Source organism: Choloepus didactylus, chromosome Y (assembly GCF_015220235.1).
Source record: "Choloepus didactylus isolate mChoDid1 chromosome Y, mChoDid1.pri, whole genome shotgun sequence".
Classification (NCBI taxonomy): Eukaryota; Metazoa; Chordata; class Mammalia; order Pilosa; family Megalonychidae; genus Choloepus; species Choloepus didactylus.
The window spans coordinates 33327550-33346299 of NC_051335.1; the positions used below are offsets into that span (position 1 = coordinate 33327550).

An 18750-nucleotide genomic window follows, 5' to 3' on the forward strand; every position below is an offset into this window, starting at 1 on the left:
GTGTGCAGCTTGCTCTTGCCATGTGCCCCTGCAGCTCAGGCTGATCATGTACATTTTGTTGACCTGACCATGCTGAAGTCAAACCATCAGTAGAACATGCTTGTGGATTCTATTGACCCAGCACAGAATATTTCCTATAAGGAACTAAAACTTCTTTATTCCAACAACAACTGACGTGTTTTCGAGCAAAGGAACCATAGAGCCCTCATTTATAAACTTCTGGCTGCCCTGGTGTGTTTGGACAGGGAATACCACTTTTTTCCATGGGGTCAAAAATTAATCAGCTTCCCATCTCCTCTCATGAAAATGTTGGTCCACAGATGTAAAGATGTGGGGGTTGGAAACCCACCTCACTTGGCTACCAGACTACCATGTCATGGAGTCCCCATAAATCCAGGGCAACACTTTATGCAAGGCTTGCATTTATCTCTTTGTGGATGAACAGAGGTGTCAAGTTATGGAGGAAAACTTCTCTTTCTGCCTCCCATCTGGAATCTGCCTGTTGTGCACAGCTGCCTCCAGTTAGGCAGGGCCTAGGGCTGTGACGGATGGCAGAGGATGTGTATTCCTTGACTCCAGAGTGGGTATACGGATGATTCCTTCCCTCTTCCCCAGGAACCTAAAACTTTGCCATCCATCCCTGGCCTTTGACCCCTCAGCCCTGCTTGGGGATCTCAGAGGAACTACCATCCCCTGACTGTAGCTACACTGATTTTGGACCATCTAGAATGCTTACTGGGCTAAGGAGGAAGCCTCAATATGGGAGAGCATCAGCAGAATGCACACCTGATATGTGGGGAGGGGCCACCTGAGGGCCATAGGACTGGGAAGCAAGTTGGGATATGGAGGGAGGGAAGCAGAAACAGCTCCTATGAACCTGCCCCACCTGATTAGAATGTGATCATCTTTAGAGAAGGGATTTCAAGGGGCTTCAAGACCCAGGGAAACACCGCACTGCTTTTATTTGAGATTCTTAAGATCTGAAACCTATACTTTGGAAATCTGGCCATATACCATTTTAATTTTCTGTAAACATTTCATTTTGTTTGCTATCCATTCGTTGTTTCATTTGTTGAACAAATATTTATTAAGCTTTATACTGTGGTCACACATGGAGCTGGATGCTTGGCTATAGATGAGCAAATCCACATATGGCCCAGCCCTCATGGAACTTATAGCCTAGTGAGTAAGCCAGACACTATTCATAATCACAGGAACAAATGTTAAAATGCATTTGTGAAAAGTGCAATAAAGGAGAGGTACATGCCATGAGAGCACACTATAGGGGGGCTCTGACTTGTCAAGAGGTCAGGGAGGGTTTCCCTGAGGTTGAAAAGATTTTGAGACTTGAGGGATGAGTAGACTCTAACTAAGTAAAAAATGGAGGGAAAAGTGTTTCAGGGAGAGGGAACAGTATGTGCAAAGGCCCCATGGTAGGCCTGCAAGAAGATCAGTGTGGTAGAGTGGAGGATCAGGGGGGAGCATGGTGGAAGTTGAGGCTGGCAGAGTCAGTAGGTCTCCAAAGACAGACTATGTAGGGCCTCAGAGGCCTTGCTAAGGAGTTTGATCTTTATCTTAAGGACAATGAAAAGTTCTTGGTCAAGTTCCCCTTGAAAATGTCAGCCTTCTCAGGGGAAGACATGGAAAAGCCTTTTGTCCCTATGTGAGTGGGGTTTGAGAGAAGCAGTGAGGGTGGAGGAACTGAGCATACTTTAAGGAGGAGACAGAATGGTATAGGGTAAGGGGGCAGGAAGAATGGTCAAAAGTTGTCCTTTCTTATCTGGAGTTCTTTTCTGCCTAAATATTGGAAATTTATGTTTTGTTTTAATAAATGATATAGTCTCCTTGCGGGAAACTGATCACGTGCTTCGACTTGGCGGGCCTGGGCTGGGGGACCTGATCAGCCCCTGGGGAGGGTGGTGGGCACGGGCGACAGCGCCCTCCACAGCCCCCCAGGCCTGGGAAAGTGGAGCCGGAGGCAGGCCCCATTTCCTCACCCAAAATACTACCGTTAGGGGAGGCTTGCCGGAGGGAACCGCCTTTTCCCCACCCCCTTATCTTGCCCCTGACACTCCCCATTGCCAGAGCAACTCCCCCACCGTCAGTGCGCATGCGCAGTTACCAAAACTACTCCCGCCCCTTGTCTATCAACCTCCGCGCCCTCTCTGAACCAATCCAAGCCTTCGACCTCTACAGCTACCCCGCCCTCTAATCGCCCAATATAAGCTGGTGCTCTCCCCTAATAAAGCTCTCTCTTGGTTTCATCATCCCTCAAAGTACCGTGTCCTGCCTGTTCCTTCTCGCCGCCCTCCACACCTTGCACGCCCCCCCGCCGGGGACCTGGCCAAATCCCCCGCCTCGCCTTCGCCTCCGGGAAAGAGCCCCCGCCGCCGGTACCCTCCGAGCAACGCCGAGAGCCGAGGGTTCAGCAACCGGCCGCCCCCCCCCCCAGATAAATCAACTGCGACCGCACTCCTTACTAGGGAGCCTTAACAGGGTATTCCTCAAGCTGTGGTGTTGTGAGCATTGCCCTAGTTTTGAAGTCAGAAGAGCTAAGAACTATTGTTATCCCATTTTACAGATGAGGAAACTCTCTGAGGCTCAGAAACTAAGTGACTTGCCCATGGGCACACAACTATTAAGTGATGAAGCTGGGATTTGAACCCAAGTTTGAGCTCCAGAGCCCATACTTTTAGTAAGATTATTTCTCAACTAGGAATGATAACCCAATGGAGGCATTTGGAAATATGTGGGGTGCTTTTTGGTTATCACAATTTGTTGGTAGGGAGGAGCCAGGGATGCTAATCCTGTAAAGTGCAGCATGGTCATACCCAAAGACAAATTTTCCTATCCAAAATGCCAATACAATCTGTGCCAGTTTGAATGTATTATGTCTCCCAAAACGCCATTATCTTTTATGCAATCTTGTGTGGGCAGATGTATCAGTGTTGATTAGATTGTAATTCTTTGAGTGTTTCCATGGAGATGCGACTCACCCAACTGTGGGCGATGACTCTGGATACTTTCTGTGGAGGTGTAGCCCCGCCCATTCACCATGGGCCTTGATTAATTTACTACAGCACTATATAAGCTCAGACAGAAGGAGCGAGCTTGCCATAGCCAAGAAGGATGTTCTGAAGAATGCACAGGAGCTGACAGAGGAGCTGCAGATGAGAGACACATTTTGGAGACAGCCTTTGAAAGCAGACTCTTGCTCCAGAGAAGCTAAGAGAAGACAAATGCCCAAGAGCAGCTAAGAGTGACATTGTGGAGAGAAGCTGCAGCCTAGAGAGGAATATCCTGGGAGAAAGCCATTTTGAAACCAGAACTCTGGAGCAGATGCTAGCCACGTGCCTTCCAGCTATCAGAGGTTTACTGGAGGCCAGTGGCCATCCTCCACTGAAGGTACCCAATTGTAGATGCCTTATCTTGGACCCTTTATGGCCTTAAGACTGTAACTGTGTAACCAAATAAATCCCCTTTTATAAAAGCCAATCCATCTCTGGTGTTTTGCATTCCGGCAGCATTAGCAAACTAGAACATCACCCATCCTATTCCAACGTTAAACCTCTCCTGTACCTGTCTTCCTGGGTGATGTAGTAAAGCGCCCACACTTTGGAGTAATACTGTGGACTCTGGGCATGTCACTTAACCCTTCTAAGTCTCAGTTTCCTCATCTATGAAATGGGGATAATGTTGAGCATATATAACTCATATTGTTGTTTGTGGAGAGGAGGAAATGAGTTGGTGTGGGCAAAACTGCTTCAGAGGCCATGGAGTTTGTGCTCATGAGAGGCATTGTTCTTGATGGAGGGCTCAGGAGAGTCCCTGTGCATCTCCGAAGAGGTCCAAGTCCTGGTATGAGTCTCCTAAGTCCCCATCTGCACAAAGCCCTTGGGATGTAGGTTCTGGACCAGTGGGAGCATCTGCCCGTTTGCTCACTGCAGGCCAATCTGTGAGTTAACAAATATCTTCAGCTCCCTCTTCTTGCTCCCTCTTGCTGCCCACCTCCTCAAAAGGGTCCCAGTTTTACATCTCCATGCTCTAGATTTCCAACCATCAAAATTTACTTGACCTGGGTTCTAGCCCCTTTGAGCCCTACTGGCTTCTAGGATTACCTAGGGAATTTATTGCCTATATAGAAATAGTTTTCTCTTCCTAGGCAACAAACTTGCTAGAAGGAGTTTCTGGGGGCCTTGCAAAGCTCCAGGGAGCACTCCAGTCAGGGTGGGGACTTATCCTTTGTATACCTATTGAAAACTGCCAGGATGGCAACTCCTTCCCATAGACATGGAAAGCTTAATTGCATGCTCTGCCTTGCATCCCCTCCTTCCTTGCTCCTGCCCCCTCCATCATGGCTTCCATGATGGCCTTGGCCTACTGCCCCACTTCCATCGGGGTCCACACTCGCATCTCCTTTCCTTTTCTACCTCAGGATCCACTCCATCCCCACCTCTGATGCTGCAACAAAAGGCAGGGGTGGGGGAGCTTTTCAAACTGGGGCCTTTGCAGAAAGTTCTCACAGATTGTTCTGTTACTGTCTCAGTAGCCCAGGCTGGGAAGTCATCAGCAAGGCTCTGCCCCAACACACTTGCCTTCTCTGACCAGGAGAATTTAGGCCTAAATTCAGAAACTCATCAGCCTCAAGGAAAGTCTGGGTTCCAGAGGTAAGCATAACGGAAGCTCTGGCCCAACAGTGGATGGGTCCTACTGAGATCTCCCCAGCACTACCTCCCACTTCTTCAATTAAGCTCAGTGTGACTGGTACTCAGGATAAATGTGCTCCATGGATGTCACACAAGAGGTGCAGGAATCTTTAATGGGAAACAAGCATTGATTAAGCACCTTCTGTGTGCTAGTCACTGCTAAGTACTACCTACATTATCTCATCTAACTGTCACAACAACCATATGAAGTAAGTACTATTATTATCACAACTATAATTTCAATTTTAACAGATGAGGAATTAAGACACAGAGAGGATAAATAGCATACCCCAAGGCCACATAGAAAGTGGTAGAGCCAGAGTCTGAGCCTAGTTCTGATATCAAAGTGGATTCTCTCTCTTCCTCCCTCTCTCTCTTTGTGTCTAACTCTACCTCTACCTCTAGCTCTACATAATTCTAACTCCATCTCTAGCTCCATCTCCATCTCTACCTCTCTCCCTCTTTAAAATGAGCTTTTGATTTTTGAATAATGTCAATTTACAGAAAATATGCAAATATAATACAGAGCGTTCCCATATAACCGTTGCCCAGCTTTCCCTATTGTTAACATCTCTCATAGCCAAGGTCATAACCATTTGTCAAAACTAAGAAATTAACAATGGCATGACACTGTTAACTAAGCTACAGACTTTATCCTAGATGCTCTTTTTACTATCCCACTTGAAGGGGCAATTTGCTACTTTTCTTTCTTTGAATGTACATGGGTATATTAACATGTAAATAAATATAATTTCTTACTGGAACCCAAAGGGAAAAGTCCTCCCTAAATGGAGCCTAAATATTTACGCTGGAACAAGTTTAACAAGATGACATGGAATATTGAGAATTGTAGGTGTGGCACTGTTCCTCTAACAGCACTTTCCCAATCTTATCTCCTTTTTATACTCTGGCCCATGCCTCTACCTTTCCTCCAGTGACACCACTCGTTTTTATAGAGTGACTTTCCTTAGAACACAGGTCTCAGTTCTGGCCCTAGTTCTGCAATTGACTAAAATGGTCTTAACACACCCTCCTGGCCCAATAATAATTATAGTGAATGTTTATCAAGCACTAAGTGCCAGGCATTGTTCTAGGTGTTTTATACATATTAACTCATTTAATATTCTCAACAATACTGTGAAGTAGACATTATTTTATTTTCATTCTTCTTTTACATATACAGAAACAGCATTACTGAGATTATGTGACTTGCCTGAGACCATACAACCAGAAGGTGCCAGAGCTGAGATGCTATCAAATGGCCTGACTTTAGAACCCATGCACTCATCCATTCCACCATGCCTTCCTTCCTTGCATGGCTACTCTTGTGAGGAGTAAAAGTATGAATAAGGGCTGTAAACTATTAAGTGATGTAAAGAGCTGAGAGATGGTGTCCATTTCTAGGCATACTCAGAAAATAGTGAGGGTTAATTGACCTGGACAAGCCATTTCTGGGGCATGCTAGGATCTTGAGGAGTAGGGGAGAGGCCTTTGTATGAGGCAGTGCCATTAGGGTGGACTGTGGGCTTTGGAAACCAACCATAAGACATGAAAAGCCATTGCTCTTCTCATTTGGCCCCTCTCAGCCAGGACTCCCATATGTATGTTCCTAAGAAAAGCTCCTTGCAACTGTATAATACTTAGGAAATTAAATATAGCTTCACACATGGTATTCCATTGGATATACATAATGACCCTGTCAGCCAGGGTCAGCCAAGAAGGGTGGTTGAGGGGGGGTATTGTTATAATTTTACACATGGGAAAACTGAGACTTAGGAAGCTTAAAAGACTTCCTTAAAGCCCCAATGTGTGGCTTAGTCGGAAAAAAGAAAAGAGCTTTGGATCATTTTGTTCATTCCTTAATAAGTCTTTTTTTGCACAGCCATCATAGGAGACTATCCGTTCTCCTGCCAGTGGGCCAGATGGGCAGGAAAAGCCAGGTGAGTGCTAACCTCTCCATGACCTGGGACAAAGCCAGAGCCTGACCCATGGTTCCCATAGAAAGGCTTTTGGAGTGATTAAATGTCCCATTCGCAGCCCATTGGTCAGCAGTGGGCACTTGGCTAGGACCACTGCTCTGGGAGCTCAAACACAAGAATTTAGATACCTCTCTAGTTCATCTCCTCCAGAGGTGGAGCAACAGCTCTATGAAGGAGGTCTGGAGGACATTATTCCCGCCATCTGACAGATGTGGAAACTGAGGCCCAGGGCGGGTAAGTAACATGCCCAAAGTTACACAGCTAGTGAGTGCTGGAGCTTCTGGCTTCAATATCAATATTTTTATCAGTATACCAAGCTGTCAAAAGGTGGGGAGGGAGGAGTAATCATGAAAGTGCTATATTACAGTGTAGTTGGGACACTTCAAGTATGTAGGTGGCCCAACTATGTTGTATGATATTAAGGTAATAAACAAAGATCACCCAAATGAGAACAAACAGAGGCCATTTAGCAAAGGAGTCAGAGACCATCACTTGGGTTTGGCAGAGATTCAAAGGCAGGCAGAAGAGTAAGAAAGCTTTATAGTAAAAAAAAAGGGGGGAAGGCTCAGGTATGCCTTGAGTGGAGGCTGTTGGCACAGGAAGCTGGAGTAGAGCTAACTAGAAGTGGGGTATCCTATGTGATTGATTTGGGGAGCATATTTTGCTTTCTCTGGTTGTTCTTGAGTTGGAATTGGGGTCAGGGGCAGGGTGGGACAGTAGCAAAAATAAGGAAGCTGGCAATTATTGAGAAAGCCCTGATTGTCCTGGGCCAATTGCTGAGAGGTTGTGGTTTGTCTTCTTGGGCTGGTTCCTGCAGTTTGTAGGTCAGAGTTCAATTGTCATACATGGTTTGGCTATTGTCCATTTGTATTCATTCTCTATTTTAATATGTATATTTTAATATATAGAGTGCAAAATTGTTTTAGCTGGAAAATCTACTCCAGCAGCTAATATGTCCCACTAATTAGCTAGAAAAAGAATGAAAGGGCTCCTTGACATCCTTAAAAACTATGTCTTTTCCCATAGGTTTAAGGTAACATGATCCTGGAGATTTTTTAATACTTATCCTAACAGAGTTTTCATGAACTAGTTGATTCTGATTGACTCATATATTCCTGTCATCGACATGCATCAGAAAGCAGTTTCCTGTGTGTGGGAGAAGAGAGTTCAGAGTAGGTGGGTGGGGGGAAGTGTCTGGGGTCCATCTCATTATGCTCAGTCTAGTGAGATGAAGGTTGGGGGCTGGAGGAAGGCACTCAAGAGTGGGTTGCCTCCCAAAAAGATTGGGGTAAGAGTGAAGGAAATTTCAAGATAATTTTCAACTGGGTCTCTCCATTCAGAACACCTTTGCAACAAATCAATTGTTTTAATTTCCCCATGCCACCCCCACCTTGACCTTTTTTTTTTCTTTATTGGTTGTTTTAATGACAAAAATACTATATATGCTAATTGGGGAAATGTGCCAGTTCGATGTATTATGTCCCCCAAAACACCACTATCTTTGATGCAACCTTGTGTGGGCAGACATATTAGTGTTGATTAGATTTTGGAATCCTCTGGGTGCTTCCATGGAGATGTGATTTAATCAACTGTGGACAAGACCTTTGGTTGGATAATTTCTATGGAGGTGTTGCCCCACCCATTCAGGGTTGGTCTGAATTAAATTACTGGAGCACTATAGAAGCTCAGACAGAAGGGGTGAGCTTGCTACAGCCAAGAGGGACACTTTGAAGAATGCACAGAAGCTGAGAGAGTACCTGCAGATGAGAAACAGTTTGAAGACAGCTATTGAAAGCAGACTTTTGCTATAGAGAATCTAAGAGAGGACAAACGCCCCAAGAGCAACTGAAAGTGACATTTTTGAAGAAGTGCAGCCTAGAGAGGAATATCCTGGGAGAAAGCCATTTTGAAACCAGCACTTTGGAGCAGATGCCAGCCATGTGCCTTCCCAGCTAACAGAGGTTTTCCAGACACCATTGGCCATCCTCCAGTGAAGGTACCCAATTGCCAATGTGTTACCCTGGACACTTTATGGCCTTGAGACTGTAACTGTGTAACCAAATAAACCCCCTTTTGTAAAAGCCAGTCCATCTCTGGTGTTTTGCATTCTGGCAGCATTAGCAAACTAGGACAAGAAATAAAAGCATCTGATCCAGAGATACATTAATTTATAAAGGAAAGATGCTGCCCACCCCTCAATTCCCACCTTAGAGGTAATCACTGTTGAGATAAACCAGTTATCTTCAAATAGGAAGAGTCACTTAAGAGTGACTCATCTCTCCCCCACTCCATATTGCCAAAATGATCAGAAAGATTGCACAAGAGGTCTCAGATTTGGCAGCCATCTCCCCTCCCTGGGAAATGATTACAATTTCATTTCTTTGGTTACTTTGGAATCCAGATGTGAGTTTCTGAACAGGTCTGCCTGCCTCTCTCCCATACCCCCATTATAAAAAGGGCCAGAAACCACGGGTGCCCTGAGTGGCCCAGGCAGCCCCCAGAGCTTTGGGTGAACTGTGAATTTTCGATCTCTGCAGTCTGTGGGAATGTAATTGGTGTGTGTGCTCTCGGGTTCTGCTTCCATCCTTGAACCTGGGAGGTTTGACATTCTTTTTTCGAGTTTTCAAGGAAATTGATCCCACATCTGGAGCCTGGTTGTCATGAGCTTGCCCTTGTATGGGTTAGCATCGAGTGGTCATAGCTAAGTCACCTTGAGGCATCTGGGAATTTACCAGAGCAGTTGAATTCAGCAGCCAAATAAGTGGCATATAGGGAGTGGTCTGAAAATCTACAACTTTTCCCCACTGCACCCCAACTCAAATATCCCCTGTACTGGACCTGCCATGATACCTGAAACCCCCACCATTAGCACCTCTCTTTTGGACTTGCTCTTAGCAGGCCTGTGTTCTTTGTGGCTTTAGATAGGTAATATATTGATTTGTTCGTTTGGTTATGATTACCAGTCTTTATCAACTGGCCCACAGCAAGGCTCTGAGGTGCTAAGGAAACAGGACAGAGGCTTTGGTGGTGTACATGAGAGAGACACCAATGCAGTTGTTCTCAAATTTGCATTCTCAAGGATCACTTGAGAACTTATCGAAGAGTGAGGGACACCTTTTCAGGCTGCCAAGATTGCTTATGAGGTAGAACAAAAGCAAATCCAAAACCAGTGTAACACATGATTGTTTTTGTAAACAAAAAGAACAAATACATACACACACCCACACACACACATATACACACACACTGATACCGATGCACACAACTCCCTTGTTTCCTCGAAGGAACCCACAAAGTAATGAAGGAAACTTTTAGGATAGAGACTTTTTGGGGGTGAAGAGGAGAGAGAAGCTTTCATGTTTCATCATTTTATACCTTTGTGTATCATTAGAATTTTCCAAACATTTTTTTTCTTTCTTCTTTGGGAATTCTTGGAGGCCAGCTGCCCTGGCCACACACCTCTACTTGTTCCACTGACCATTCATTCAACTCTGAACACCAGTGGCACAGGAGGAAGGCCTAAGAATACCTTCTCCAGGATGTTAAGTAACAGGAAATAACATGACACCTGGAGGCTGTTTGAGTAGGCCAGTGTGAATCACTGATTCCAGAATCAGAGTGTCAGTTCCCTCTCAGCTACCAGGGCAGGAAGCCAAGGCAGTTCTCTGCCTGGCTAGGTGGTTAAAATCTCATTTTGTGCCAAGCAAGTCTCTTTGCTTCAGCAGGGGTAGTGTCACAGGATGCTCCTTGCTCCCAGGGCTGATGGTTGGGTGACAAGCGTGGGGGTTGTGGGACTTGGACAGGGCTACCTGTGAGAAATGCAGCTTGGGTGGGTCTCTGGCCCCATAGGTGGCAGCTGTGGGGCTCTGGCATCCTCACACCCCCACGTTCTGGGCTGAGTGAAGTGTAAGTGATAAATGTGCACCCTTTCTCTTTCCTGGGGATTTCAGGTTGGAGACAGTTATTTTGGCCAAGGCTGGAGGTGAGGGAAAAGGAAATTGGATTTCTTCCTTCTTGAACACTGTTCTATCTCCAGGCTCTTGAGTTTTAGGGAGCTGGGGGGGGGGATGGAGGGAATCATTTCAGTTTTCATAAAGCCAAGGGAAAGGAAATGAAGGCATCCAGCAAGAAATTGTCAAGGGCCTTCCACATTCTTGCACCTTCATTCTATACATCACTGGCTTCATCTGAGTTCCAGTTTCCACTTAGGAGAGGGAACATCTGAATTATGGGCAAATCAAGCAGGCAGGAGGATGGCTGGGTGCACACTTAGAAACAAGTCACGATTTCTATTTACAGACTATTTTCATCTCTGTTCAGTCAGGCAGGTCCTCTAGGACCATCCTTGAAGCCAAGTTTATGTTATTGGATATATAGCTTGAAAGTGATAAAAATAACTTTAAACATTCTATACAGCACAGACTTTCCTCCAAATCTGATCGCTCTCCTCTACCACAAGAACAAATGATGGTACCTTTCCTGTTTTCCCTCCTCTCCATCCCCTACACGCACAGTCAAGGTGACCATGCAGGAGATACCTAATGACTCTGAAGACAGTCTGACAGAGGAGGAGGACAAGCAGGAGGAGGAGTAGAGGAGGAGATAGCCACTGCTGTGAACTACTATTAGCAAACACCTCCCTAACATTTGGCAATCTGCTTTTCCCCCTATTGGATTTCCCTTCTACATTCCTACCTCCTTGGCCTTTGATGTGAATTTGCATCAGATCTGACCTATTTATAAATGTTGGGGGCTGGGGGAGGTCTCTGGCCCACCAAGTGTAGCTTGCCCTAGCCCAGCACTCTTAGAGATGGCTGTGGCTCTGTTGACCTTTACCTCCCAGGACTCACTTGCCCTGACTCCCTAGGGCATTGTGAGGTCAGCTATTCTGAAGGCACTTGGTATGTCTGACTGAATGGATCCATAGAAGCTGAAGTTGTGCTCTTTAGATAATCCTCCCAAGATTCAGGAGATGTCACTCCATCTGGGATGCTGAGATCAGTAGGGTCACATGGATTTAGACACTAAACCGCTTTGTCTCTCTCATTCCTAACCTTAAATGCACCTGCTCCTCTGCCACCCTTTAGTGGGAACTCATTCTTTTTTCTTTTTTTAATGCAATTTTATTGAGATATAGTCACACACCATACAATCATCCAAAGTGTACAATTAATTGTTCATGGTATCATCATATAGTTGTGCATTCATCACCACAATCAATTTTTTGAATATTTTCATAACTCCAAGAAATAAAAATAAGAATAAAAATAAAAAGGAAAGTATGAAAGAACACCCAAAACATCTCCTACTCCATTTACCCCCCTATTATTCATTTACTTTTTGTCCCCCTTTTCCATACTCATCTGTCCATACACTGGATAAATGGAATGTGAGCCACAGGTTTTCACAATCATACAGTCATACCATATAAGCTATATAGTTATACGATTGTTTTCAAGAATCAAGGATACTGGATCACAGTTCAAGGGTTTTGGGTATTTCCTTCTAGCCATTCAAGTATACTAAAAACTAAAAAGGGATATCTATATAATGCATAAGAATAACCTCCAGGATGACCTCTTGACTCTATTTGAAATCTCTTAGTCACTGAAACTTTACTTTGTTTCATTTCTCTTCCTCATTTTGGACCAAGAAGGCTTTCTCAATCCCAGGATGCTGGGGTCAAGCTCATTCCCAGGAGTCATGTCCCACATTGCCAGGGAGATTTACACCCCTGAGAATCATGCCCCACATAATGGGGAGGGCAAGAGTCTACCTGCTGTGTGGGCTTAGAGAGAGACAGGCCACGTCTGAGCAACAAAAGAAGCTCTTTTGGGGTGACTCTTAGCCATCAATGTTGTCCGGGAATTACCAGGATGGATTTTCTGTGGGCCCTCAGTTACTGATTTTTCAGAGCAATGGAGGGAATGAGTTGGTCAAGTAATCACAAAGCATGCATAATCAAACCAAATTCCATGGTATTTGGAGTGTATTCTATTTGTGGGGGAGGGAACAACACACAGATTTGCTTAACTGATTAGCTTTTTCTCTGGCCAATATTAATAGGTGACACTTCCTATGTACCCGTCAACATTACAACTGGGATAGTTACCCCAAATTTCATTACTTGATTAAAAATATAATTGCAGTGTGAATATATATCAATAAAACTTCATTTAAAAAGTTAAAAAAATCATAATTTAAAAAAGAAGAGAAGTAGAGAACTAAATAAAGAAAAAAAACATAATTGCAGAAAGTCCACCAAGCAGGTAAGCCGCATATAACTAAAGGGGAACTGGCCACAAATTTTAGCTAGAAAGGTAGCCACACTTCTGGATTCAGTATCTGCAATATAAATCTAACGATAGATTTATATGCCCGAAAGTTAAGAAGAGAGGGTCCTATGTACTGCTCTGCTCCAGAGACTCCAGTCTACTGACCCACTGAAATTCAAGAAGCAGAGTGCTGCCTATCAGGCTAAAGGAGAAAGCACGCCTTCTGCTACCAGACTGGCCAAGACCCCAGAAGGGCCCCCAGCCCAGCTTTATTCTTATTCTTACTAGGGGAAACTCGATTTGGAAAGTGTTCCTGTTTGCTAGAGCTGCTGTTATGCAAAATACCAGAAATGGATTGGCCTTTATCGAGGGGGTTTATTAGGTTACAAATTTACAGTCCTAAGGCCATGAAAGTGTCCAAACTAAGGCATCAACAAGATGATACCTTCACTGAAGAACGGCTGATGATGTCTGGAACACCTCTGTCAGCTGTGAAGGCATGTGGCTGGCGTCTGCTCATCCTTTGCTCCTGGGTTGCATTTCGAAATGGCTTTTTCCAACATGTTTCTGGCCTTCTGTCTCTCTTAGCTTCTCTCAGCTCTCTGCTTGGTTCTCCTGGGGTGTTTCTCTCTAAGCATCTGGGAATTCTCTCTTAGCTTCTCTGGGGCAAACTCTGGGCTTCATCTCTTAGCTTTGCATCTCTAAACATCTTTCTGTCTGCATCTCCAAGCATCTCCAAGTGTCAGCATGCATCTGGGTCTGTGTGTATTTTAGTTTCTCTCTTAAATACACCAGTGAACTAATCAAGACCCACCTTGAATGCGGGGGGTCCACATCTCCATGGAAATAATTCAATCAGAGGTTCCACCCTAATCAACAGACTAATCAGTCTGCCCCCACAAGATTGCATTAAAGAATATGGCTTTTTGGTGACATAATATATCCAAACACGGCACAGAAAGTCAGTCAGATTAGGCAAAACCAGGCAGTATTTAATGGCCCCCATGAATGCATGCACAGAAGAAATCTTGACCTATTTAAACCCTAAAGTAATTTTTAAAAGTCAAAAGCCTGCCTCTTCATTTGCTTTACTTTCACACTACCATATACACTTGAAAAATCAAAATACTGAACATCTTTGTCTCGGATGCCAGGCCAGGGACACCGGATAAATTGAACCAGGACTAGGAAAGATGCCCTACTAGATCTTCCAGGAAGCTGGCATTATGTCACACGTTTGCTCTTCCTCTAGTTCTTTTGATTTTCTACAGACAGAATCAGATCTGCAATATCTCTGAATCTATGTAATGCAAGCTATGTTATAACTGGTACCCACCATGTATACACAATCTTTGATAGGGACTTTCAACTCTGGGGGAGGCAGTGAGATTTCACAGCTTTAAGTAAACTGTTTTTTTTTTTTTTTTTTTTTTAGTCGACTCTTTACCTTAGGACTGAACAAGAACAGTTTAGTCAAAAATACTGTTCAGATCGAGGTGGGAATGCTTGCAACTTTGCTATTTAAACGTCCCTTCTGCCTCAGCTTCTCTCTCTATCCTCTCTACTCTACCCACTCACCCTGGCCTGCACAATCTAAAATGCCAGTAAGTGACTTATTTACATTGCGTTTCCAAAGCTGTTGAGTATCCTTTCCTGCTTCCACCTGATAAAAGCCTCTACTATCTCTTTAGGGTTTCCCCTACAAATTACTCCTCACATTCGTTAGCCCTGCAGGGATCAAGGAGGCTAAAAAAGAGCATCTGGTATCTTGCACTTGTGGTTGTGGAGAATTGGAGGCTATGGAAAAGGGGGAGTTAACAATCCCTAGCCATGTAAGGAATAAGCCCAGCCCTTTTTGGACCTAGTTCAGAAGACAGCGAGAGGCCTTGGAGAAGAAACTTGAACTGGCTGATTATTGCATCGGCCCCCTGTTTTGGGGCTGCATGCCTGTGGGCCCTTGGGGTGCACAGCCAGTGGCTCCCTGGTTAGCACCATGGCTGGTTTTTATGGTTGCCGCAGAGTGGAGGGTGGCAGAGCGCCTGCCTGAAGTGCAGGGCTCCCTACCCACGCACCCACCCACCCCCAAGCGGGGCGGTCGACTCGAAAAGGGGCAACGAGGAGCCACCCAGAGATGGGCAGCGGGCAGGGTGCCGCGTCTGGGGCTCGAACTAGCGCCGTCGCACCCTGGCGCGAACACCGGTTGCGGGCAGTGCTCTCCCGGGCGAGCTCGCGCAGGTGCGCTTGAGTGTGCGTGGGCGTGGGAAAGCTGGGCGGGTGCGGGGCGGGGGGCAGCGGGCAGGTGCTTTCAGCACGGCTTCTGGTATCTGGCAAGCATGGGGTGGCTTGGGGTGGGGAGGCGGGTTGGGAAGCAGAGATAGGTCAGCCCTGCGTGGAGCAGTGCTGGGCGGCCAGACACTGCGAGGCTTTTCTGCCTTTCAGGCTTTCTCTTCTTCCCGCCGTCGCCCCTACCCTACTCACCTGAGCCTCAGAGAGCGAAGGACCAAGACATTCCCCGGCTGTTGCCGTTGTTGTTGATTAATGTACTTGCAAAGGTGACAGAGAAGGAGAGAAGCACAAAAGGGAAAACTGCTGAGCCACAGTGCCTGACCGGCAAATACCTGGTTATTCCCGGGGTTTCCTTTCATGCACGTCATGATTCCTGACCTCTAGGAGCAAGAGTGCTTTGTGGCACTTCTGCAGCCTTGGCTTTTCTAGAGTTTGTACGAAATGGCTCAAGAATCTGGGAAGGGTGCTGCAGGAGGAGGATTTTTATATTACAAATGAACAAGGGAGAGAGACTGGGGTGAAGCTAAAAGTTCCCACTTGCACAATAAAGCACCCCACAAACCCAGATTTTACAAGTCTAATTCCACTGGCTAGCAACACCATTAAAATAACTTTTTTTCTGCAACAATTCACTTAAATTATGTGGTATTTCAATTACACAGAAACACTTTGGTCTTGCACCAGTCAACAGCCAGCACAACTGGGATCCTATAGTGAGATATAAAAGGGTGAGCATGGGGATCTGGGCCCAAGAAGCAGGAGAGAGAAGAAAGGAGAGGAATGGAAAGAGAGAAGAGAATTTTGATGAGTGGAGAAAAATCACCTGAAATTTTCTAAGTTGTCTTAATTTTCTCAAATTGTTCCAAGCTGTATAATATGCAGACTCTGGTTACTTGATATGGTGTTAGCTCTAAGCAGTATACTCTCCCTGTGTATCCACATTGTTGTTTTTGGATGTTGTGTGTGCATATGTGTGTACATTTCAAGCAGTGCCAATAGGAAGAAGACATTAACCAAAATGGATTTAGTCATATGGTTAATTGGTGGGTGTAAAAGTGTACATGAGTATTTTCCATTTTCATTCATAATACCCACCCTTTTCTTCTCCCTCAGCTATCACAGTCTGGAAACAGAGTCAGAAAATCACCTCGTTCATTGCAGGTCTCCAATAGTTGACAGTTGTGTTGGTTTACCTGGCCCCTGAAACTCTTTCATAATGGAAATGCACTGTATGGACAGGGACTGGCAACCTGTAGCCTGCAGGCCCACAGGGGAATTCCATATGATTTTTACTAGCATTCCATCTGGGGTGCTAAAGAGAGGTGGCTCAGGCATGGAGGTGTGTATAGACTGCCTGCCCCCATCTGCTTCCTCCTGCAGTACCATTGCACATGCTGAGTAGGCATGGACTTTGGAAGGCTGCCAATCCCCATATAAAAGTGTCCTTGAAACTATTTTAAAACCTAGTTCCAGGGTTCAACTCACTGCTGTAACCCTCAGGCTATGCCTTGGATGGATGATGTGGAGACAAAAAGCCTTTCTTTGGGTAACTCACCATAGGACCAGATAGAGAAATTGAAAGTGAATGCTTTGGGAAGACGACGGTGATGAAGGCCTTGATTGTGGGAGGTGACAATGGCAATGTTATTGCTCCCAGGTGAGCTCTAAGTGAACCACTAGCTGGGGAAGGCAAACATAGCTGCCAGAAAGCACCAAAAAATGGAGAGCTGCAGCTTCTCAGTCTGACAGCTCTACCCAACTTCCACTCCTCACTGTAATTAAACACGATTAATGTAGTCATTAGAGATCTCTGTTGCACCTCACTTCTCTCCTTTTCTTCTCTTTTTTTCCCCCTAGTTTTAGAAGAAAGGTGTTAACTCCAGTTTTCTGGTAAGGGGCCCAGTCTGGGTATTGCATCTTGCTAATGTCATTCACCCTGTGGAATCTTCCTGATGTATTTTCCATTCCTGAGTGGCACAGATGGAGTGGCAGGCACCCACCTTGGTGTGGTGAGGATGTGTCCTAGGCCCCCAGCCTTGTCCTCTGGGGATGGGGGGAGGAGTGGAAAGGTCAGCTCTCAGGTAGTTTCTTGAATAATGTATTTGCCATATTGACCAATTTACCAAAAGTTCATTTCTTTTGATTATTTATAACATAGTTGAAATAATTAGGTATATGAAAAAATTTATTTCAGAGAGAATGATTTTAAAAGCTTTTGGAGAGTTCTCTGAAGATGTAGTTTACTGATTTCATTTTATCTTTAGCAGCATTCTAAGGAGCGTTCCACTTGTTGTAGGGAGGTTCAGTTTCCTTGGGAATATACTAAAAATGTAGAAAAGTGTGTTGTTTCATCAGTAACCCAAATTTTAACATTTTATGTGGGAATGTTTATACTAGTTTGTTTTTAATCCTTTGAAAGCCATTTTCTGTTGTGCTGGGGATTGCTGTTCTGGGGATTCTTTCAACAATTTCTCAGGGAGCACAATTTTTTATTGTTTGTGATTTCTGGCAATCGGTACCCAAAATTTAGTATGTGATATGGTCCTGTCATCTCCTAATTCATTTTTAATTTAACATTCTTTATGCCTTTTAAATCAATTTATTTCTTATCCTTCACAATTTCATAGCTATGGTTAATGTACAGCAAATTTGAATAACTAGTAGTATGGTACACTATAGTGATCCCTTCTTGGCATCTTCACTCTTGTTCTGCTGCTTTGAATGGGTTTATTCTTTCATGGAATCTTCAATTGCTATTAAACCACCTATCCATAGTAGTATTTTAATGTTCTTTCATCAACAGTATCAATGTACTATACCAAAACTATGAGTCAATAATGGAGGGAGGGTTGGTTAGGGGTTTGGGAGGATTTGAGTTTCCTTTTTTTTTGTCTTTATTTCTTTTCTGGAGTAATGAAAATGTTATAAAAGTGGAAAAAAATTATTAACTGTGGCGATGGATGCACAGCTGTATGAGGGTACCATGGGCAATTGATTGTACACTTTGGATCTTTGGATAGTTGTATGGTATATGAACAATCTCAATAAAAACTAAGAAAAAAATTTAAAAAACCCACCTATACAATACAAATTGCTATAAACTTTATAATTTGCTAACAGAAATGAGATTCATTGAATTGGCTTGCTTTCAGAAGGTCAAGATGAGTTACTGAAAAGTTTCAATATTTTAAAAAAGACTCACCATTTGATCACTTCAAGTATATATGCTAACTTTAACTCAGTGATTCTCAACTGAGGGCAGTTTTGCTTCTCAGGGGATATTTGGCAATGTCTGTAAACATTTCTGGTTGTCACTACTAGGGGACAGTGCTACTGACATCTAGTTGATAGAGGCCGGGGATGCTGGTAAACATCCTACAATGTACAGGACAGTTCCCCACAGTAAAGAATTACCCAGCTCAAAATGTCAATAGTGCTGATGTTGAGACACTCTGCCTTAAACAGATATTATTTTACCAAGTAGTGGTCTGAGGAGGACCAGCC

General features: G+C 44.5%; 1 protein-coding gene across 1 annotated transcript in view; it reads left to right on the forward strand.

The window, feature by feature from the left end:
• Positions 1-3773: 3773 nt before the first annotated feature.
• The window catches only part of LOC119524090 (glutamate receptor 3-like), a 66824-nt gene continuing 51847 nt past the window's right edge, over positions 3774-18750 (forward strand). Inside the window, 5 exon segments of the mRNA XM_037822748.1 lie at positions 3774-3858; positions 4436-4667; positions 14396-14456; positions 14826-15195; positions 15400-15512. Of these exon segments, the coding sequence (XP_037678676.1) occupies positions 3774-3858; positions 4436-4667; positions 14396-14456; positions 14826-15195; positions 15400-15512 (861 nt within the window).